Source organism: Aythya marila, assembly GCF_965140915.1.
Source record: "Aythya marila genome assembly, chromosome: 19".
Lineage (NCBI taxonomy): Eukaryota > Metazoa > Chordata > Aves > Anseriformes > Anatidae > Aythya > Aythya marila.
The window spans coordinates 3694621-3718438 of NC_139060.1; the positions used below are offsets into that span (position 1 = coordinate 3694621).

Consider the following 23818-nt stretch of genomic DNA (forward strand, 5'->3'; position numbering starts at 1 on the left):
TTTATGGCCGAGAATTCAAGGCCTAAAGAAAGGAGCTTTGAACTGAAGGGCTGCTGCTGGCTCCAGCAGGGATTTCCCAAGCCTGTCCCTGGCTCCCCGGAAAGGGGGGGTCTGCCCCCTTCCCACCCCTAAGAAAACAGCTATAGTCATCTCTTGGTATTTTGGAGAAATCAGGGCCTTTGCCCGGCTCTCCCTGCAACACAGACCTGTCCTGGGGAATCACAGGTCCTGCTCCCCTGGCAGAACGTGGCTGTGAGGCAGCTCGCACAATTAGCAGCCTAAGTGACCACCCTGGCCGAGGAAAGTCAGCTTATCCAGAAGGATCGATGTCCATGGCACGATGCTGCTCCAAACTGCTTGCATGTCCCCAGCTGGGTGTGTTTGTCAGCTCTATAATTAGCTGGAGAGATACAATGAATGGCGGGTGAGCTCGGAGGAAGGACGGATACAATGCGAAGTGTTGCTTCATGCCTCTGGAAGCGGCTCCGCGCTGCTGCGTGCTCCAAGCATGCTGCAGCACCCAGGCGTTTGGGTGAACTCACTTACCCAGGAGGTTTTTGATCGCAGTGTGAGTGGCTCGCTGCTGGCCATGTGAGGAGCGCTTTCAGTCATGGTTGGATGTGATGGGAGCTTATTTTGGGGCTCAGGGCTGGTTTCATAATTGTTCGGGGAGGCTTTCCAGGCGGCGATAAATTAAAAGCAGGGATGGTAGTAGCACATGCTGCCTATCCTGAGAGAACATTCTTGGCTTCAAGGGACGCGGGGCTTCCCACAACATACAGCGTTCCCAGGGGAAGCGCTCGTGGAGGGTGTTTGCTTTGCCATCCGACCTCACTTCATTAGCAAGTGTTACAAAAACCAGCGAACAAACCTTCCCCGCTCCACCGCCAGCTATTTGGCCGCTGGGTGGTCTGGCTGCTATTAAATCTTTGGTGATTATTTAGACTAATTACATTCATGTTTGCACAATCAGTAGCACAAGGGTAGGAAGCGCAGCTGATTGCTGCGCAACTGAGCCGCGCTCGCGCTCCGTGTGGTTTGGCACGTGGTGGGCTCCCTCGCGCGGCTCGGCCCCGGCGGGTGCTGGAGCTCGGCGGGGATGCAGGGAGCGGGCACCCAGCTCCCCGTGCCGGCAGGGCTTTCCCAAGCTTCCCAGCTGGCTTCAGGCCATTGCAGTTGCTCCAGTTCTGGTGGAGCTGCTCCTGGTTCGCACCCGGTGGAGGGAGAGGAGTGTCTGTTGGATTTGGTTGAGCTATGTCTTGTTCTATGGGGCTTCCATATGGGAAAGTCCGGTTTATAGAGCTGCAAATAACAACAAAAAAAAATTAGGGCTTTTCCCGCAAGCTTCATCTTTGCCTTTCCCAGGCCCTCTCAAGCGGTGCCCTAGGTGTGAACCTTCATACCATTCCCCGTAGTTAAATGGGGCTCTTTCTTGTTCCATTATCTCCAAACAGCCCTTGTGACCTAAATGCCAAAAACCCCTGGGAAGAACCTTACAAGATGCATTTTTGTCCCACAAGGGCCTTGTCAGGGAACAAAATACTCCCCGGCGTTTGAGCTGCGAGGGTCTTGGGAGGCGCGGGGCTGCGACACTCAGCACAGCCTGCCACGCTTATCTTGACACGCCGCGTTCGCCGCAGAGGCTGTGTCTGCTGCGGGGTCTTCATATTTCCAGTTCGTCTTGTCTGGGAGATTTCGCAAACACTTCAGAGCTGAAATCTAACAACAGGCTGTTTCCCAACACTTCGCATCCCTCCTCCCCTGGTAGTCCCCTGCCTCCAGCCCTGGCCTGATTCTGCCCACCCTGGGTCAAAGCGATATGAGCATGTGTGAGGGATGAGCTCTGAACCTCTGCAGAAGTGTTTCCCATCCCTCCCTGTACCTGTCTGCGATTTCTCCTGTCAGAGTTCCCGCTGGTTTCCTACAGACTGGCCTTTCTCAGCAGGGATCTGTCTTGGGATATCACCGGCCTCTTTAGATAGGTGCTGCTTAGCCAGGATTTGTGGCCCTTGACTCCTTTCATGACCTGAATCCCAGTTCGGCACTGGTATGTTCCATCGTTGCCTTTGTTCCCACAGAGCATGGCATCAAGGGCAAATGCTGCCATTTCCAAAAGTAACTTGACTTCTGGCCATCGTCTTGTCACCTGACATGGTTGAGGACACTCAGGGCTCCCATACTCTGGTGGAGGACAGAGGTATGGGTTCAAACTCTGCTCCACGTGGGTGACGAGTTGGGAGTCAGGTAGTGTTACACCCCAGGCATGTGAATTAGGCACAGGCATGGTGACCCATCACGTGCAGCAATGTGGCCAGAGCTCCTAGAGCAATTCACTGCCAAAAAATAAGAGAACTGGGATGGTCTGGATCGTCCCTGCCAGCCTCCTGCCGAGCCCATAAGCCTGCGCCTGCTGCAGGTGCTGCTTTAGGTCCAGAGCAGGATGTGCCGCACCATGCACGCTCCCAGGGTGACAGGCATGATTTAGGCTCTGCCTGTTGTGTCTTAAAAATAGGTCTGTGGTCCTCTGTGCTTCAGGTGTGCCCCACATTCTCCTGAGTGCTGTTGATCCAAGCCATGGCTTTGTTTCTGGATCACCTCCAGGAGATGTGTGCGTGTGTAGGGAGAGTGTGTAGGCATGCAGAGCTCTGTTCTTTGCTTGTGTCTTTCTCAGATTATTTTAGGTAGCCTGTGGAGACAATATCCTACAGTACTTCATCAAATAACCGAGCCAGGCCCTAAGCTTGATTTTCAGCTTTTCCTCCATGCCCTCCTACGTGCTAGCCAGGTTTTCTACAAGGGGAGGTGTAGGGGAAATGCAGGACTTGGCAGGTGAAAGGAAGAGGAGATGATTCTTTAATAGTGTTTTACAATGGATATATCTGGAAATTTCAGTGCAGGTCATACATTTTGTTAATGAGTTGGGCTTTCACTGATCTATTTAAAAAGAAAAGCAGCAGTTAGTCTCGGAGTACGTATATGTGGGCTCCACACTTAAATGGGCTATCATTCAGAAAAAGGCTCAGTATTTATTATTTCTAGCACATCCAGCAGCTTTGTTCATGGCTCTGTACTCCACAGGGCTTTCGCTGAACAAGCCCAAGACAAAAGACAGTTCTTGCTTGAAGGGGATTGAAGGTTTCTCTGCACTGGGTACTTCTGACAATCCCAATAGATGCTATGTGTGGGTTTGAGTCCCTAAATACCTCTGGAAATCAGATCCTTGGGGAACTCAAATGTGTATTTGTTGTAGATGATATTTAAAGTGGAAACCCTGTGTCACTGCTAAGTGTTTGGCAAATTTTGTCTTGTCTAATGTGACTGTGGATGTGCTCATTGCCCACAGAAATCTTTGACTTTTCAATTAATAGAAAACTGATCTCCGGAGCTTGCTGCCATAAGACAAAACAATTCATCTATCTGGACAATAGTACTGTAAAAATTAAATTTTGTACAAAATTCTGTAAAGGACATAAAGTGAATAAGGCTAATCTGATCAGGACGAAACCCTCTTACAATCAGGCTACCCACTGCTGCAACTGCTGCTGCAGCCCTGTTTTTGGGGCCGTGGTATTGCCCTAGAGAGACAGCTTCTGTGCTTCTGTCCATGAGCAGTCAGAAAGCCAGAGGGTTTTAGAGGGCACCACATGGGAAGACACTTCTCTAGTGGCTCCTTCTTCCCAGAAATTTGCTGCAAGGTAGAAGCAATCTATTCTCCTACGTGTACCTTTTGTCTGGGTAGGGAGGAGACGGAATGAAGAAGGTAGAGCGCTCCAAGGCAACATCAGACTTATGGCAGTTCAGGATTTTAAGGTCACATTTTCAGCACAGCCCACAGAGTAAGTCAGGGAAATGAGAGCCGGCAGCCTGGAAACACAGTTGTGCAGGGTTTTTGCTCTTGGCTCTGATGTTCCTGCAAGTAAAATGTTAGCATTTCTGGGATCGCCGTGCCAGCAAGAGATAGCACTGTCCTGCTCGTGCATGGAGAGCAGCAGAGACAAGGAGCAGTAAGATAATCATGGCTAATTTTAGCCACTTTACTGAAATGCCTGAGTCTGGTGTGTTGTTGTCCTGTGTTCAATGCAAAATACGTATCCACCTTCTCTGTGCGCCTGTCTTTCTCCTTTGAGCGCAGGAGCTGCTAAATTGCCTTTGTTAGACTGCTAGAAACAAATGCAGTGAATCTAGGCCAGGGAGAGGAAAAAGCTTGATCAAGACAAATGAAAGAACCAGGATCCCAGGTCTTGCCTCCAACCAGTAGCTTCGTTGTACAACAGGAAGGATTTTTTAAGTCAAAAGCATTGCCAAATCCAGGCTGAACTGCATGATTCAGGATAAAAAATAAAAGTAAGGGAGAACTCAAGACATATTTACATGTTTTGTTTGGGCATTTTCTGAGTGAAGTAATTTTTTATTTCAAGACATAACTTTTGCTCTGAATAGCCTTTTTTATTTTTATGTATTGGAGAGAAAGGTCAAACCTGAACTGTAGCAGATAATCTAAACCAAAATGTTTCCCTCTACACTGAACAAAATAATAATAAAAAAAGTCATTTTCTTTCATGTAGCATTTTTTTTTCTCTCCAGTATTTTAATTCAGTCATTAAACAATCCCTCCTCAGCCTCCTCCCCAAACCCCATTGTTTACAGACTTCTCCATTTTCCTATCTAAGAATATTCATAACGCTGTGATATGGGACAGTCCTACTTTGGCTGGCGTCTGTTGGATCAAGTGACCCTTAAACTCCTATTGTCTTCTGCAATTTCTAAAACTTCTTCAGTATCCAGTTACTTGAATTCATTTGTTTTTAAGCTTTTGGGCTCTCTCTCCTCTTTGCAACCTCCACATCTGCAGGAAGGTAGATTCCAATTATTCACAGGTTGGTTCTTTAGCTCCTGTTACCAAGGCCACGTCTTGATGAAAAGTCATCACCCCGTTCTACCTGGAGGGTCAGGTCTTCTGGGAACGAAGGCAAAAGCAACGGGAGGAGCCTCCCTAAACCCTGATTTGGTGATGAGTGTTGGCTATTTAATGTCTCTGTCAGCATGTCCCTGCCTTAGGCTCCCCAGTTGTGAAATAAAGCCCCACGCCCCGCCATCCCGCTCGGGTGTGTGTCAGGAGAAAGGCACGCTGCGGATGGACATGCAGGGACACGCAGCCGAGGTCTGGGGGGGAAATGACAGCTCTGTGCTCATGCACAGAGCTTGGTCTGCATTCCTGGATGCGCCGCTGATGACACGCGGGGAGCAGGCATACCCAGGCTTCATGGCCTGGAGAAAAAGTGTTGATGAAAGACTAAACGTGTGGCAGCAGGGCCGAGGGGAGCAGGCTGAGCGCGCATGCCGCGCTCGCCGGGAACATTTGAGCAGGTTGTGGCACCGACCTGGGAGGAGTGTACGAAGGGGAATGAGGTCATTCATTCACTCAGCCTGTGCAGATGGGAGAAGTTCTTGGGAATTCACTTCAGGGCAAGCAAGGCACTGTTCCACTGCCACCCCCTTTTCTTTATGTAAATGCCATGATGCAATATGCCAAAATCAACTTCCACTAGCCAGGCACTGCAGGCTATTGTTTCAGCTCCTTCCCACGCTTCTGCAGAGAGATCGTGGCCAGATTTTATCTGCACGTAGCAGTCTCTCACTTGCATTCCTTTCCTGTTCCTCAGTGCCCGTTAGCTGCATCTGTTGACCTTAAACACAACAGGTATTTAGGGAGGTCTGTTTGCTGGACTGCCGTTTCACTGACCTGCTTCAGTTCATGCCCTGAGGAACTGAAACGAAGAACATTCATAATTAAATGAACAAATGGACTCGGTCATGGCAACAGGACCCAAGCCATAAGGCCATACTGCTCAGTGGGGCCTCACGGAGGGGAGACGATGGCCCAGGGGTAGGGTTCACCAACCCCCCGGGACAGAGGTGGGAATTGCCAAGGGGAGGCTGGAGTTGGGACCAACTGGACCTAGAGTTTGGTGGTAATTTGAATTGGTCATGTGTGATGAGGCTTTCGTGACTTTGCTGTCATTTAATGTTTGTAGGGTTGGGGGGAAGGAAAGCTCTTTAGAAGATGCTGGCAGCATAATGCAATTAGCACTGTGGTAACTACCCCAAAAGCCCCAGGGCTGCCTGAGAAGTACACGTCTCCCCAGACAGCTCTGTTCATGTACCTGATGGGAGCTGTTAGGGGAGGATCTGCTGACCAGTGACTGCATGAGCTGAGCAGGCTCTTCTCTATGCTTTTTGCACCCTCTCTTACGGACAGGTAGCTCATCTGAAGCCTCAGCACTAAAATAAATCACTATGCAAAGTAAGTGTAGCTGAAGGCTCCAGCTGGTCTCTGAAGATCTCCCCAGAGGTATCATTTGTTCTCCAGGGTGCTGTGTGTTCCCTCCTTCATGTGTCCTTGGTTTCCTTCCTCAGGTTACTCCCTTCCCAATGTCCTGTGACCTACAAGGAGAGTGTGCTTGCCGGGACCCCAACGCCCAGGAGCACAACCAGAAAGACCTCCGTGGCTTCAGTCTTGGGTAACGCCAAGCAACATGGAATGGAGGACCACACTGCTCAAGGCAGGCTAGGAGAGACACCACATCCCTTTTGGTATCGTTTTTAACATTTAGCTGCTCAACTGGATGGCATTTCTGCACCAGGGACCCTTAGAATTCAACCAGTCTGCCTTTAATTTTTGTCCAAGGAGAACTCAAAGTAGGGGTTTATGTATTAACGATATCTTAAATAGTGATGACAAGAAACAAACAACCAAGAGTCAAGTTGAGAAGACTTTCATGTATCAAAACAGCATGTTATGCCCACCTAATTTGAACAGTTCATATCTAGATTTAAGGCGAGAAACAAGCTATTTATGTACACATATTTATAGAAATAAGTAGAGAAAGAGAGAAAAAGAGTGAGAGATTATGATCAACGCAAAAACAATTTCCCCTCTCCAGCACTCACAACTCAGACCGTTCATGGAAGAGGCTGTGCTCTTGGAGGACTCCAGGCTGAGCCTTTTCTGATGCTGAATGCCAAGGTATCTCATGCTCGGGGCACTGAGGTTGGGGTGGGGTCTCCACAGGACTGTGCCTTTGGCAAGTGACTTGCCAGACGCCCAGCCAGCTCGAGACGTGGGTTGCATCTGCTCCTCACAGGAACGCTACTTCCAGCCAGGGAGCTCAGCAGACTGCAGTGGCCTTTCTGTACAGCTCCTCCTTCTCCCCCTGCCCTCAAAAAGCAAACAAAAAGCCCCTTTGTAGCCTGTCTGGAAGCCATAGGGCTGCTGGGACGTTTCTGTGTGGAGGCGGGCAGGTGGTCCCTCAGCGGAGCCAGGGAGTGGGGAGTCTAAGGACTGGCATTGAGGAATGTGGATGATTGCTTCTGAGGAGCAGAGAGGGTAACTCGCCCCCGCACTTGTCATTTGAGCATGTCTGCTGCTGCTACTCCTGCTGCTATGTCCCATACAACTAGTTTCCTTACTGTGTCAGGACAGGGTGAAAACAACCCCATGCAACCAAACAGTCTGCCTTAAAGCTTACCTACAACCTGCCTTTCAAACCCTCTGGTCTCTTCCTCAGCATTGGGGCAAGAAAACAGGACACCAGCCAGCCAAAGGAATCTGCTTTTTGATCTCCACCCACTCAAGGGGTTCTCCAAACCTCCTCCACCCCGCTCTTAGGGGTCTGTCTGTCAAACAACTGCTTCACGCTCCTGGTTTCCTAGGAAGGGGGAAGAGGAGGAGGCACGTGCTATGGGGAGACAGTATTACAATTTTGGCCATATTTGTCAGTATTAAGCTTCCAGGCCTGTGGGACAGACACCTTTGGTAGACCAGGAGCTTAGCTGCTTGTAATCTTCCAGCAGGAAGGGCATTAGCTGCAGCAGCCCTCATACTTCCCTCTCTCATAGCTCCGTCCTCCTGTTTCAGCCCCGAGGGGCCCACGTTGTGCCAGACTCCTGGGGACGCGTTTCATCGTAGGGTTCACCACGTTGAGTCACTGAGATGCCCAGTGCATCTAGTGCTGTCACTGCTGCTACAACCCACCCCACAGAAATCCCAGAGATGTCTCCAGCGTGGCCTGAGCTTGTCTCCTGCTGCTTTGGGTTCCTGCTAGGAAGAGCACATTTCTGAACGGGCATCCCCCCAAGTGTTAATACTGTCTGTTCCTTGGGACTCTCCTGACATGTACAATCTACTGGTTAAAGACAGGATGGAAAGATTTTTTCCTACTCTTGCTCGTTTGAATATTTAGGCACTACAGCAAGACATAAGTGTAAGGGGAAGCAGTTAACTCGTGGAGATGGATGTAAAAATAGGTAGGAAAACTGGAAATGGAAAAATGACTGAGTTGTAGGTGCAAAGAGCCAGGCTATTCTCACCCACCCTTGGGGTTGTTTCTGTCGGAATAAACCCGAGAAGAATCTCAAAAGCTGAAATTTGGAGGCCTGGAGAGGCGGTTGGCAAAAGAAGGCGAGGAGCTCTCTGCTGGAAAGCTCCTGGTGATGCCTGAGGGCAGCCTGGCGATGGGTGCTGTGTGGATGACTGTCCCCACCAGGCAGGGCTGCAGGGGAAGGGAGGCGCAGTGGCATCAGGGCTCCTTCCACGGAGTTAGGTCAAACGTCTGCCGGAGCAGAGAGCATTAGCAAAAACTGATCCTGGGAAAACTTCCCCTCATGCCCCTTGCCCCCCGATTAATAATGGAAGTGTGTTAGTGAGAAGGGTGCTTCCTTCTCGTCTGCTCATCCTCCTCTTTTCTGTAGGCAGTTGGCTTCAGGTGCCATCCAGCTCATCAGAAGAGCTCAAAACCTCAAAAGCCTTTCAGGCTGCCAACTCATCAGGTCCTCACTGCCTGGGGCACTTGGCAGGATCAGCCCCTCCACACCACCTGCATTTCACCCTCGCAGGGAGCCCTGGTTCAGGTGCTGCATGCATCCTGCTGGCAGCTCAGTTTGCAAAGTCCCTTTCTCCGTTATGCAGCTCAGCATGGAGGAGGTTTTCCATCTGCTTTTCCCACCTAGCACATTGCCCGGGAGACAGGTCGGTGTTAGCATTAGTGCCACTTGCTGCTGTGGGCTCCTGTGAGCTCAGGACCCTTTTGAGCAACTTTGCGTGGCCAGAGCCAGCCTCTGCTCGCAGAGCTGGAGTCCTCCTCAGCTCAGGGGAGAAGGTGGCCTCTCCCAGCACAGTTTCACACCTCAGCTTCACTCCTAGTCCGGGAGCGACTGCTCGTGGCCGAGTCCCTTCCCTGAAGGGAAGCCTTCAACATGCTGCTATTTGATTTTTTTTTTTCCAATTGCCATGTCAGCACTGGCCATCTCCTCCATGAACGGAAGTGCTACTCTGAGTCTTATTAAATCCAGCGCCTTTTTTCATCAGGAACAGATTGCACCGAGGCAAAGCTTTGGCCTTCGTGTTTAGGGGCTGCACCATGCTCCCAGGGGAGTGAGGAAGGAGGACCATGGGGCACGGGTGCCTGCCCACCTCCTGTGCCTCTTCCCTGGGGCACGGCCAGAGGGGTCCTTGCAGCATCTCCCCCCTGTAAGGGCCTTGATTGCCTGGTGGAGTCCCGAGGGAAGACCCTCTGTGACTGATGGACATCGAGTGGGAGGTGAGAGGGATGCTGCACAACCTCCCCCCGGGTGGTGGCATAGGGCGAAATCAAACAGGAAGCTTGAGGCAACACGAGAGGGTGCTCGTGCTGATGCAATTTAGCTGCTTACGAAGTCCAGGTCACATCAGTGCCAAGAGCATCTCTGCCACAGACTGTGAGCCAAGGCTGCACCCACGGGGCCACCAGCCGGCCTCCTTGGCCACCGGTGGGCTCCGTGGCCAGCGGGAGGGCAAGCTGGAGCAGAAAGCGGTGAACGGTGCGGGATGGGGTGGGAAACTCCTATCAGCTGCTACCCCGCTCCCTCCCCACCCTCTCGCAGATGGGCTGAGCTGGTGTCCTCCTGCTTTTCTTGCATCTTCCGCTGTCCCCCCCAGGCTGAGAAAGGAGGATGGCACCAGAGGACTCTTGGAGTCGGGTTCCAGCTACCTCCCTTCCGGTTTCACTTGGTTGTAACTGTCGGTTTGTTCTAGGTTTTACCTGTGTTTAAGAAAAAAAAAAAAAAAAAAAAAGGACAAAAAAAAAAAGAGAGAGAGAGAAACAAAACCCATTAGCCAACAAAAGTTTCTTGCTGCAACTGATTCAAGTGGGGAAAAAATACCAATTGTGAGGCTTTACAGAGAGGAAGAAAATGAAAAAAAAAAAAAAAAGAAAAAAAAAAAAAAAAAGAGAAAAGAAAACCCGCATAATCCAAATCCAAGAAGAGCAAAGCCTATTTTTGTGTGTTTGAAAGGAAAACACTGATTCTGCCAGCTGAGTAGAGCTAGATACTTAAGTGTAGATTTCCCTAGAAGTACCGTGAGGTTTTATAACATTGTCTGGTTTTGTTTTCCTTGTACTTTGTGATAAGTCCAGGAACTAAGGCTAAGGTATTTTTCCCCTGGTATATTGTTATTTGGGGGGGGGAGGGGGGGAGTTGTTTTTTTTTTTTTTTTCCAGATTATTTTTTTAAGTGTGTATTTGTGCTTATTTTTTACATTATCCGACTGTACGTACGCATTTAACCAGTATTTCACTGTGCTCTAATTACTGCACTCAGAAGCACTGCACAGTCTGAATCCCGAAGAGCTGCGGGAGGGAGCGGGAGGGGAAGGAGGCTGTTGCTGTGTCAGCAGCCAGGGGATGCTCCCCAGCACTGGAAGCGGGGTGCCGACATCCCCTTCCCCAGCTCCAGCCCATTGCTTCCATTCGAGGCCAAGCTAGAAGACAGGAGGGCACAGGGTGAAGTCAGCCAAGGCTGGGATGCCCGAGGGGGTTTCAGAGCTGGAAGTTTGTTGTTTTAATGTTTTTGGATGGTGTGGAGCTTACCAGCCTTTCGGCCTCATCCTGCCCTCCCCTGCCCGATCCCTGGATGCCCCAGTGAGAGCTGGTGGGCATGGTCGTGTCACGGGGAGAGTACCCTGTGCCCAGTTTAGACAATGCTCTTGATACCTTCATGGTTGTGGGCCCCATTTTGGTCTTTGAGCTGATGCCCTTCATGTTTCTTCCATGCCACCCCGTCATCGAGGACAGGCCATCTCCTGCCAGGGATAGACCCCTTTCCACTGGAGGCCCTTGACCACTGAGTTCAGTGGGAGCTTGACCAAAGCAGGAGCAGGTCCAGGTGGCCCAAGCTGTACTTTCTTGGAGCTACGGGTGATTTGGACAGTCAGGGTTTGGTGTTGGGCTGCTCCTGCCACCCGGGGAACCAGTGTTGAAAACCCCTGGTTGCTTTAGGAAGAACAAAGTGGGGCTTAAGGTTCAGTCTTAGTTTGGCAAACTGATTTTTTTCCCCTTTTCACCGGATCTACACATCCAAGATTCAATGAGAAGAATAATCGCTTCCTCTGAGGCCAGTAACAAGAGCTTGCGTTGGCTTCACGTGACAGATGAGGAGTCTTGGTGCTACTTGTTGGTGTTGTTAGTCCTGTTAGGTCGAGATGCAGAGCTAACGAGTCAGGAGTTGTCTTTGGTTCCCATTCTGGTTTGGTCTTTTGGTTTTTCATTCATTCGGTGAGGCCACAATTCAGCCACCAGTTTCCATCTTCTGAGTGCAAAGAACCAGGGCTTTAACGAAACATTTCACCAGCAATTAAAGAGGGAATTGGAACCATTGCGGAGTTTGCATTGTACGGCCTCTGTAATTACGTACCTGTCTGCAGATGATAGGCTGAATTTTGCTTCCATCGAGTCAACAGGGGGGTTTTGTTGATGTTGTTGTTGTTGTTGACTTCACTGGGAGCAGGATTGAGCCGTACTATATATATAAATATATATATAAATATATATATGATATATATATAATATTATATGTGTAATATTATATATATATATCAATGTAATATTTACAAATAAAACTGTGATCTCGTCTAGAGAAAAATGTATTCATATTACCAACTGCTCTTCCATATTTATGTATCATATTGTATCTTTTTATTATTGTTATAATTATTATGATTATTATGGTTATTATTATTATTATTATGGAATCTTTCTTGGCACCTTTTGGAAGCCACGTCAACCAATACTCCAATGAAGTGCTGAGGATCTATTTTCACAAGAATTCTACTGGTCTACTGTATAAAAGAGAAAAGAAAAAAAAAAAAAAAAAAAAAAAAAAGAAACAAGCAAAATACAGTTCAACCCTTAATTCTGTACCTCACGCCTGTACGTTTGCTGCTCCGATTTTGGGTTTTATTTTGCGTTCGTTTTTTTTTTTTTTTTTAACGGATCTAATTTAAGTCTCCAAGCAATATATAAAGATGTAAATAGTAAAGCTTATTTATTAAGATTGTCATCTTTTTTAATTTATATTTACACAATTGTTCATCTAATTTATTTTTTTTTCAATACAGTTTTTAACAGTTGTCCTTTTTTGGTTCATGAGGTTTTTTAAATCATTTTCACAGAATTTCTTTATACAGGTCTTTTTCTTTCTTTTAATAAACAACAACTTCCTCTGGTCTTTCAAAAACAGGTCATGTTTCACTCAAAAAAAAAGTTATGTCAGATTCATCAGAAATATTTTGCCATTGTTGATTCCTATACCCTAAAGTTCTATATTATATAAATATATAATACCTTGTATGCTTAAATATTTAACTGTGTGATTTTGTATATATCTTCATACACATGCTCACACACATATGAGGGTTAATGTCCCCAAATGTTGGGAGAACAGAGAATCAGAAACACAAACAATATAAGCTTGTATTAAAGAGTTCTGAACTGGACCGCTTGCTTTTGCCACGTCTCGTTTGCTTTCGGTCGAGCCGGCCCCGAGCATCGCCGGGTACCGGGGGGTGAGCGCGGCCCCACATCTGGCTGCTCGGGGCGCCCTGTCCACATGCTCTCGCTGAGCCCCACGCCTTGTTTTGGGGCAGAGTCTTTGAAATTTGTGTTTTGACAGTGCTGCAGGAGGTGGTGTGGCAGCCAGAGTAGGTGGCAGCGGTGGGTGGAGGGAGGCAGCATGGGCCGGAGCATTGTGTTGGCCCAAGGGCTCCTTTCACCACTGGAAGGTCTGATTTTGCCATCAAAATGGGATCTGTCCTGAGGAATTCCACTTCTTCTCAACTTGGGAGCCTTTAGAAAAGCATTCAAGCCCATGAGCATACCTAAGCTGTGCTCTCATCACTTGGAAAAGAGCGCTTACATGTAAATACATGCTGAACCATATTTCATGCAAGGGTTTGACACCTGGGGCTCTGCCAGGCTGCAGCTTGGTGCTGCCATCACCCATCAGCTGCACAGCTCCACGCCACTGTCCCCTAAAGGACAGGGTCCTACAGCATTGCTCTGTGCCATTGTCCCCTGAAGGACAGGGTCCTCCAGCGCTGCTCCACACCATCACCCCTCCAAAGGACTGCAAAACCCCCAGGTGCTGGCCAAGGTGTTTTAGCTCCTGCTTCATGTGGGGCAGCCCAGTGCCCAGTTTAACCTCTGGAGTGAGAGAAGCTTAAAGATATGAGGATTGGTTGCTTCTAATTTTAAAGAGAAAGAAAAAAAAAAAAAAGACTTGCTCATGGTTTCTGCTCACCATCTCCAGCAGCTACAGAACAGTCATCCAGAAAATGAGTCCCAGCAGGAATTTACTCTGGGGTATGACCTAAGCAGGGAGGAAGGCTGAGAAGTGACTACATGCAGCCAAGGGACTGAACATGCCCCCTCTTCCCCCCCAAGACCAGGCCTGAACTGAGCGCTACTGCCACACTGGTGCTGATAAAAACCTTGTGCTCAGTTTGGGCACACCAGGCCATGGGGCACCAGGGTCACAATTTCCCATTGCCATGAGTCTGAGCTTGCTGCCACCCTCTGTGCCATGGCTGGGGCCGTGGTGCAGCCCCCAGCCTGTAGCTGCAGCAGCAGGCTGCGAGGGGAAGGGCTCATGCTGCTGTAGCTGAGAAGTGTGTATTGATTCAGCATTTAAAATGTGAATTGATTCAGCGTCAACAGCTCCAAACTTTGGGGATGCACGCACAGTCGGGATAGGTGCCATTTAGCCCTGACAGCTATTGACCCCATGATCCTAAAGAGAGCCATCCTTAACCCAGTTAACTCTCAGACTCATTAATGATTTAACTCCTCAGGGATGCCCAGATAAGACAGGGAGGCGGAGAGCACGGGCAGACGACAAGGAGCCGGGTGCATGTGGGCAGGAGCCTTAAATGCCAGCTGCGGTCGCTGTTACACGTGTCCTTTTGCATCTGCTTCTGTTGGCAGTGGGCTGCGATGGTCGATTGTGCTGTTGGACATCTTGGTGTTACGCTGCTGGCCAGCATCACCTCAGCCACCACCTTTAAAAGTGTGGCAGTAATACTGCCATGCATCAAGAGCCTGTGGAGGGAACAGTAAACGGATTCCACACCACGCCGCCTATAGGACATTTGGGGGCAATAGACTGAAGGACAGGGATAAATTAATTTTTTTTTTTTTTTTTTTTTACACCGGCCTAAGTGTTGGTGTCACACTGTGAGTCAGTAAAACAATGTTTTGCATTTTTAACTGTCAAAATCCACTCTCTATGTATTGAGCAGGGTGAGAGACAGAGAGAACAAGAGCACCTTGTGCTTTCTATACCATCCCTGTCAGCGGTCAATGCATTATTGATAGGGTATAAGCACATCAGACAGCCCTGTCAATAGAACATACTGTAGATAAAAAGGCCTATAAACAGTGTATTAAATGGTTTGTGTCTATAGCAATATATAAATCAATTGCCTGTGTGTTGAACTATCTGTTAAGCACTAATGAGGACCTCAAGACAGGAGCAACCTACGGGCAGAGCGAGCAGCAGCCGGCTCCTGCTGGGCCGGGCTGCAGCTGCTGAGCGATGCCCAGCGCTGAGCCTTGCCTGTGCACAACCACACGAGCACAATCAATCGCAAGGCACCGTCAAAACAACAGTTTCTATGTCCAGTTTATGTGTCTATCTGGAAATCAATCACTAAATAGTGAGGGAGGGGCGGAAAAAAATCGATACCTGCATCGAGCAAGGGCTGAAGCCACTGTCCTGCAAGCAGGCCACCAGCAGATGTTAAAGCTGCTCAAGACCAAGCAAGGAAGGCAGTTTTGTTACCTTAGCGCCCGCAGCAATAATGCCAGCCTACCTGCTGTGTGGTGACCAGCCCAGGGAGGCTTAAAACCCCCCCAAGCCCCCCGGACCGTGCCGCCCAGCCGCTCCGACACTGCCCTCTGAGGGCCCCGCGCGCTGGAGTGGCTGCTAGGCACTTGTGACACCAGATGCGGTTCCTGTTGGCTGCATTAAATCAAAAGGAGCTGACTGCATTAATTATATATGAAAGCCAGGGAAATTGCTCTGGATTCATACGTCAAAGTCCTCTCCCAGCTGAAAGCCACAGCTTCTCAAACAAGTATGGCATTGGTAATTGTGGTAATGGGAAAATGCAGCTGTTAGCAACTTTGAGCAATTTGGACAAAAGGATGTAGAAGCTTACAAAAACCCTCTATACAGAGACTGACATGTAAAGAAAACTGCTCACAAGTGTACAAGAGAAACATCTTTCCATGTAATGAGGGCACCTGAAGACCAAATGGACACCCAGGTGCTCACCTATCTGCTTGCTTGCTCACGCACACGCACAAACACACACGGAGCAGCAACTCCTGCACCACCTTTTCCTGGGCTGTTCATCACAAAGCCTCAGGCTTTCGGTTCCTAAGACCCAAACCAGGGAGGTGAAGTGAGCCAGGCTGAGTCATTCATTTCCAACTGGTCTAAGTTCACTGATAAAACGCAGCCAAAGGCTAGGGGCTTGAGATTTTTGAGTACAACAGGCAGTACTGTGTCAAAGTAGTCTTACAGGTCCTAAGACTCTTTCCAGGTGACTTTCTTTAGATAGGATGATCAGTGCTCTAAAAGAGCATTCAATATTTCAGTATTTTTTTGCAGATTAAAAATTTATTCACAACTTTTTGATCATTTTACTTAAGCTGACTGAGGGACTGGTCCAAACATCAGTGTGGTTACCTCTGGCCATCTGACCCCACTCCTAAGACATTACCTGTGGTTTACCTGTATGCAGAGTGCTTCCCCCAGATATTTTTAGGAGGCATAAAAGCCTAAGACTTCTAAGCTGGTGGCTGCTCCCCTTTATCACAGGGATGAGCTAAGGCCAAGTGTGCTTGAAAACAAACAAACAAACAAACAAAAAAAAAACAACCACAAAACAAACAAACCAGAAGCCTTCTCCTTTGCATCATTCAGTGCACAGACTGCTTCACATCAGTGATGCTCAGCTTCTGGAGAGTGAATCCAACCTCTGGCCCAGCAGGTACAAGGTGCAGTTTGCATCTCCCCCCCTGACAAGATGTGAGCCCGCAGGCCACTGAGGCACCCGTCACATTGCCGGGTATGGCCACTTGCAAGCACGAGCATCACCACAAGGCTCTGTCCGTCCCCAGCACCCCCTGGAAGGGACCTGGGCAGCCCGCACTGCGCAGCCTCCAGCGTGCCCTTGGCCTCTTCCCCAGCCTCGGGAGAGTCTGCCCCAGCCAATGAAGCAATTAAAAAAAGAAGAGGAAAAACAGAAACCAAACAAATAAATAAAGGAGCAAATGCAGCACTTGACTCTGGAGGCCTTTTGCCGTGGGAAGAAGCTGTCCCAAAGCGGTGTGTCATCAGCGGCACAGCAACCCAAACAATCAGCCCCTCTGTGCACCGTGCCAGCTGCAGCCCGGCCGGGGATGGCGGCCGGGGAACAACAATGGCCGTGGGGAACAATGGGGATTGTTCCCGGCCACACCACGCCGTGGGAGGAGGCAGCCCCGGGGGGGCGGCCGTTGGCACCAGCAACGAGCCCCAAACCAGTGGCAGGTCTGGGGTGCCCGTAAGGAGGTGCCCACTGGGATGGCCAAGGGCTGGTGCAGAGGGATGTTAGAAGTGTGGCCAGACCCGTGGTGCTGCTTTCCCTGCTTCTGCAGGGAACCTCCCCTGTGCTGCTCCGATGGTGTTTATAGGGTGCCCAGGGGCAAAGAGGGGCAGGGGTGGTGTGACCAGGGCAGTGCAGCCCTTGCTGCCGATGTGGGTACCTGCAGGCACCCACTGCAGATGTGCATGGAGGAGGTTTGGTGGTTTTTATGACCTGCCCTCATCATAAAGCTCGTGACCGCAGCCAGGAGACATTGCCCTGCTTCATGCCAACAGGCTAAAAAATTCAGTCTTGGAAAAAAAAAAAAAATTGGGTCGTTTAGCTCTTCAGCCTGGACAATTGGGTCTTTTCGCCCCCCTCCCTAATCGTTTTTAATGTTGCCTCATTATCTCGGTGCTCTCCCCAGCTGGGGCAGCCTCCAACAGCCCAGACAGCAGCACGGTGAAGTGCAGCAAGGTCAGAGCACAGGGGCCCAAGAGGAAGCAGCTCCCAGGGCAGGGGGTGCTCAGATCAAGTGGCTTTGGAGCAAGGCTCCCTCTTCTCTAAGGCAAAGACAGCTGGGGAATGGCCCTGTGTGTGCACACGCTCGTGCGGGCACGCACGCTGCGGACCACGGGCCCATCTGCCAGCATTGCTAGGCTGTGACTACAACTGTTTATCTTGAAAGCCTGAGGGTTACATTCCCCAAAGTTTCCAGGGAGAAAATACAGAACCTTCCTTTCAGCTGCAAGCGGGAGGATGTCTAACCTCGACGAATTCCTCGGTTTTGTTTGGCTTGGGTAGGCTGCGCCGGGTAGCATCGTTGGCCAGCGGCTCTTCTGCTGGCTTTGATCCGTGCGCTAGGTGCGTGCTCGACAGGTTAATAGCTGCCACACGGCGCTGCCTGCCTGCCCGGCTCGGCCACCTGCCGTCTGCACAGCCACACAGCCCTGCACAGCAGCCAGCCTCAGCAGGGGGGCAAAGGGAAGCGCTTCCCAGCCTTCCAAGGTAAGCAGCAGGAAAGAAGCCCCTGCTCTGTGCAGCGCACGGAGCCGCAGCGTGGAGCCAGCCCTGCCTTGTGCTGCTTGTGTTTGGCTCCCAGCAGAAACTGCCAGACTTGGATGTCTCCTTCCCATCGCCGTCTGTGGGACCTGCTGCAGCAAAAGGGCCACCCGTGGTGGGCTTGGTCCTTCTCCTCGCCCCAGCTCTGCTGGGGTGGGCGGCTCAGGAGCAGAAATGTCACTGTGGGGAGCTGATTGTGCCAGGGTGGAGGAAAACCTGCTGAATGGGAATCCAGCCTGTTTTTGGCTGCTGTTCCCCAGTCACAATTCCCACAGCTCCAAGCTCATGATGGTGAGGCACCCCTTGAGACACATCAGCCCTGTCACATTTAGGATACTCCAGCCCCTGTCACCGGCCTTACAGAAAAAGCCACCAATTTGTCCATCAGGTAGGGAAACACTGGCGCTCACCCCCAGGGAACCCACAGCCCTTGCCATGGCACCCACGCTGCTCGCAGCATTGCTGAGCAAACTTTGTTTGACACAACAGTAAAGCTGAACAAATATTGCCACAACACCTCCATGGTGCACGGTTTGTGAGCTGGCACTGGACAAGGCCAACACTGCACACCTCAGCTCACAGAGGTATTTCAGGGCAGGATGGTGCTGAGCTGGACAAGAGAAGGCAAAGCGTGCCTTGGTCTGCAGCAAGCTGAGGCCATCCCCTCCATCCCCTCAACATACACATGCCCAAAGGCTGTGGATGCCAGCTGCCTGTGAAGGTTAAAGGGATGGGAAAGGAGCAGAGCAGGGCTGGGGAAGCACTGCTGGGAGAGGCATTAACACTCGCAGTGCCCCCATGGTCCTCGTGCTGGGGCTGAGACCTGCAGTGACGCAGTGCTCACAGCCCAGAGCCCCCCGAGTGGCACTGGCCTCTCCCTCTCCATCAGGAAAAGGGATTTAGCTTTAAAAAAAAAGAGCTCTCAGGCAACCTGCAATGCGTTGGCTCTTGCTCCAAAGGCTGCTATGTCAAGGCAACATTTCCTGTGAGCTCCAGCAGGACTCTGAGCAGGTACTGGAGGTCTTCCCAACCTGCAACATTAACATGGTTCAAGCCAAGGGAAGAGACAGAACCAAAGGAAAAAAGAGGGGGGAAAAGAAACAAAAAAAAAAAAACAAAAAAAAAAAAAACAAAAAAAAAAAACCATGAGCAATTGAGGAGACACCACCAGAATTATTTGTGTGTCCAAATCAGGCATATATGTTCAGCTCAAGAAGAAAAAAGCCTCTGGCTGAGTTTCCTCCACATCAAATCCTGCACCTTTGTTTGGTTTCAAAACATTTTCATTTTGAAAGTCACCGCTTGCTTGTTTGTTTTTACTTTAAAGGGTTAAATAACCTGAAAAAAAAATAAACAAAACTATTTGCTTTGCATTGACTAAACCGATTCATTCAGCCCTCAATGTTCCCCTTTCCCCCTCCAGCCCCCCTCCAGGTTTGTTGTTTTGCTTTAAAAAGAAAAAGCAATAGCTCCGGGCAGCTCTGATTTTTGTTTTTTTTCCTCTCACCCTCCCGCACTTTTTGGTTTGGCTACCAGACTGAGAAATCCATTACCCACACAGATCCCGGGCCAGCCTAACCCACATCTGACAGTAAAAGAAACCAGATTCTCCATGTCTTTTTAGCCCCTGGCTTCCTTCTTGGGCTTTCCCACACGTCTGCAGCTCCCAGCGGGGCCGGTGGCTGGGATGGGTGTTGGGCAGGGCGAGGACCCTACACAAAGAGGCTGCACTTTCCCCTCCTATCCCCGTGTCTGCTCTCGGGGTCAGCGCTGGTCTCCAGCCACGGCTCGGGGATATCCACCAGGGATGTCCCCACCCAGGTGACGCCCCACCGAACGCCCAGGCAGTGGCGAGACAACATCAGGAAGAAACACCAAGGAGGCAGTGAAGATGGACTTAATATGAACCTTTAATGCACAGAACAAGCTGCCAGGAGCCTTGCGAACAAAGGCACGGAGCCCTTCTGCCACCTCGGGGTGGTAAAACACACCCAGCGTGCCTGCAGTGTCCTCGCACCTGCCTGGCACCCGCCTCCGAGCATGGCGCTCGCAGCCTCCTGCAGCCAGGGTGCTCCTGGTGGCCCTGGCCGTGGTGACACCGAGGTCCCTTGTGCCACGGCTCCTGCCTGGCAGGGCACACAGGGCACACAGGGCACGCAGGGCAGGCAGGACAGGCAGGGCACAGAGGGCAGGCAGGGCTCTCCCCCCACCCAGCAGCTCCCCTCTGCAGCCTCTCGCTCTAACTCTAGCGGGTACACCTCCTCCTCCCAGGGTTTTGGAGCATGTAGTCCAAGAAATTCAGTAAGAAAAGATTAAAAAGGAGAGACTTTTATGCTGAGACAAATCAGGTGCTTCTTTTTTTTTTTTTTTCATTTTTTTTCTTTTCCTTTTGAAAATTAAAAAAAAAAAAAAAAAAAAAAAAAAAAAAGGAAATTAAAGTCCAACTTGCTGATTTCGTGTTTCTCTGCAGTTGGTGTGAGAAAGTCCTGTTTGGCCTCGCTGTCCCCTTCCACCCCTCCGACCACCACCCATCCCCGAACCCCAGCAGCCGCTCAAGCCATCACAAGTCCTCAACTCCTCGGCACCCCTCTGCCTCCCACAGCTCAGGCCCACACCTTCCTTCACCGCCCCTTGGACTCCCCGTAGGTGTTGCGCAGCATGGAGACCATCTTCTCCTCGCACGTCACTTTGGTGTCCTTCAGGATGCTGTACCACACCACGCCGGGCGGCCGCACCTCCTCGCTGCGGCAGAACAGGTAGGGCATGGTCTCGGTGCGGCTCTGGATGTAGGCACTGCGCAGCAGGGTTGAGCAGTGACCGCTCACCTTCTCCAGCCTCCTCAGGATCAGGTGCGCCTTCCTGCAAGGGAGAACTGGAGGCTGAGAGTGTGCAGAGGGAGCCAGCATCCCTGGCTTCCACCCCTGGCTCTGCCTCATGACACAAATGGATGAGCCCCACAGGACACGAACGGATGAGCCCCATCACCACAGCATCGTCGTGCCTGTTTTAGGTGGAGGGAAGTTCTCTTTTCCCCAAAAGTTCACAGTAGAGCTGCCACTACACAGGGCATGGGGTTGGGTGGACCTCAGGGCTGAGCCAGCCGAGCAGCTCACATGCCCTGGGGACACTGCCTGCCACTGCCAGGTTGTCACCGCTGCCACCGCGTGCTCCTGGCAGCCCTGGCACACGTGTCAGCCCCCGTGCAAGCCGGCACACCGGGGAGACCCGTGGCACCTCGCTGCTGCCAGCCCGTCAGCACGGCCCTCCCTGCTCCCTTTTCCCAAGTCTCCAGGAGGCAAACGGCCCAAAAGGCCTGACACTAGAAGAGCGAGGAGAAAAAGCACAACACATTAAGACAAAACAAAATAAACCCGTAAGAAACCAAGAATCCCCTCGTGGGAGTCTGCAAAGTGCTAAATCAAACAAAGGGAGGGGAAGAGGGTTTACTTCAGTGGTCTGAAAGTCTCAAGATCACAGATTATTTCCTCTCCCTCTGGTGCCACAGGAAAGCTCTGGATTTGGGGTTAGGGGATTTCGCAGTTCCTGAAGGAATGTAAATTCCCGATAATGATATGTCGGGGGCAGCGCTGTCAGTCAGCGAGGCATAAACACGGGGATTATTTGATTATGAAAGCTGTGTGCTGTTGCAGCCCGGGCTGCGAGCTCCCGGCGAGGAGGCAGCGCCGGGAGCATCGTCTGTGGGATGCGGGGAAGGGGTGGGCACCCACGTGCTGTGGGGGCAGCGAAGGCAGACAGGGCAAGAGGGCACATCGGTGTCACCCACTGGCTGTGGATCTCTCCCAGCAGGGCAGGGAAGCTGGACAAAAGTCTGTAGGAAACCACAGCTCCTCCAGTACTGCACGTGGAGAACGACCCCGCTCCTCCCCGACGGCAATGGGCTCATGGATATCTCTCCAGGGGGAGCAAAGAGCAGGGGGGGTTGGTTCCTGGGCAGTGCTAATTCTGAAGCTGGGACGTGTGTTGGTTTCGTGTATAAAGATGAGCCAGGCGAGGCCATTTGAGCCTCACTACCTACATACACACACACATGAAGATGTGTGCGGGGCCGTGCCCACGTACACACCTCTACTCACACGATGCCACCGTGGCCACCTGAACGTCTGCATCAACTGGTGCTCCTGCTGCACGTCAGCACCTCGCACACTGCCCACAACGGGTCCTTTGCTGCTGCACGCCCACCACTGGGAATTCACCAAATTCCAGGATGGCGCTGGGTGCTTTCAGCAAAGACACCGATTAAAGCCCCGCCTAGCAGTGATCCAGGCTGCTGTGAGCAGCACCGCAGTGAGGCCAGCAAACCTCATCAAACCACAGCCATGGGAGTGGAAGAGGCCAAAAGGGATCACCCGTGCCATTTCCTCACGGCCCTGATTTGTATTTGAGTAACCTGTTTGTAAGCTGAAGGTGGAGAAGAGTTTGTTTCCCCAGGCAATCACTTCAGTGCGTACCCATCCTAAAGCTGAGGACCCATTTAACGTCGGCTCTGATTCTCCCTTTCTTTCAGGGGAGGTTCCCCAAACACAGAGCCCACGGGCATCCATCGGATGGACATTTCTGTGAGCTGACAGTGCTCGCGAGGAGAGCATCTAGCCAGCCCTCCCTCCTGCTCTAAGGGTAATTATCAATCAGCTCTCAGGGCCATAGCTCTATGGTCACCCCATTTCTGGGTCATCTCTACTGCCCAAAGGGGGCACTGCCCCTTCCCCTGCTCGTTTTGCCCGTTTGTCTGTGCTGTGCAGGTGCCGACGGGGATGACCCCACGCTGACATGGGGAAGTTGCCTGTCTGAAGGCCAATTAACTAATGCCATGGGGATTTCCCCTAACTGGTTCCTGGTGCAGCTCACCACAAGCAGCAACGAGTGCCCACGACCAGCCCTATCTTGGTGGTGGTAACCATGCCTTGGCCCCAAATCTGGGTGCGGCGTGGACACCCCAGCACACACACACCTTCTGGCCAACTCTTCTCTTCCTCTCCTCCCTTCCCACAACTTTGCCTGTTGCATCCCCTCCCCAGGTCTCTTACCCCATCTCTTACTTCCCTCCTTGCTCTTCCCTTCCCATTTTCCCTGCTTGCCCCACCACACCATGGATTTCGCTGCCTGACTGTGTTCTCCTCCTGATCCACTCTCTGCCCTCTTGTCCTGGCAAACATGAGGAGCAGCAAGAAGCCCAGAGGCCAAACCACCCAGAGCTGTTGATATCTCATTGCTGGGGGTGGTCTGCACACACCTGCTGCATCCACAACCCCAGGAAGGGACGGGTGGGATGCAGCACACGACGGGCTGCCCCTGGAAGGATGCTGAGCACACTCAGCACCGTGGTCCAGGAGAAGGGGGGTGGTGGGGATCAGGCCCCTCGCTTTTGGTTTCCGGTCCCAAAGCCCCAGATTTGATGGGTTTCACTGCCTTGAGACTGAGTCATTTATTTTAGCGGGGTAATGAAGTCATGTGTAAATGTTAGATTTAGCTTTTGGCTGTCAGCTGTTCCCTCTTAAAAAAAAATAAGGAGAAAGAGAGACAGAGCGGGTGAGGGGAGGGGTGAGAAAGAGAGAGAAGCTTTCTGGTGAAGGCTGGGTAATAAATTACAGGAGCAGCTCTTGGGCTGCCAATTTAACACCATAAATCAAGCCCTGGGTATTACCCAAGTGCTCCCTGCGGAGGGCTGTCGGGTCAGAACGACCACCTTTTCAAATACTGGAAATGAAATCTTCCTAAATGCTGACCAACCTCATCCCTGCCAGGAACTATAATTTATTGCCTTATTAAAGGGCAGGAATCAGGAGAGGACAG

At 50.9% G+C, this 23818-nt stretch overlaps 2 protein-coding genes across 2 annotated transcripts in view; one reads left to right on the top strand and one right to left on the bottom strand.

Annotated features, from left to right (window-relative positions):
* The window catches only part of PAPPA (pappalysin 1), a 181507-nt gene extending 171030 nt beyond the window's left edge, over positions 1 to 10477 (top strand). Inside the window, exon 22 of the mRNA XM_082775516.1 lies at positions 6418 to 10477. Coding sequence (XP_082631642.1) covers positions 6418 to 6525 — 108 coding nt within the window. The 3' untranslated portion in view covers positions 6526 to 10477. The remainder of the gene's footprint in view (positions 1 to 6417) is intronic.
* Positions 10478 to 20593: 10116 nt separating this feature from the next.
* LOC309885659 (astrotactin-2) overlaps positions 20594 to 23818 on the bottom strand; it is a gene marked incomplete at its 5' end in the record, with an annotated part of 119021 nt that continues 115796 nt past the window's right edge. The window contains one exon of the mRNA XM_082775875.1: positions 20594 to 20866. Coding sequence (XP_082632001.1) covers positions 20629 to 20866 — 238 coding nt within the window. The 3' untranslated portion in view covers positions 20594 to 20628. The remainder of the gene's footprint in view (positions 20867 to 23818) is intronic.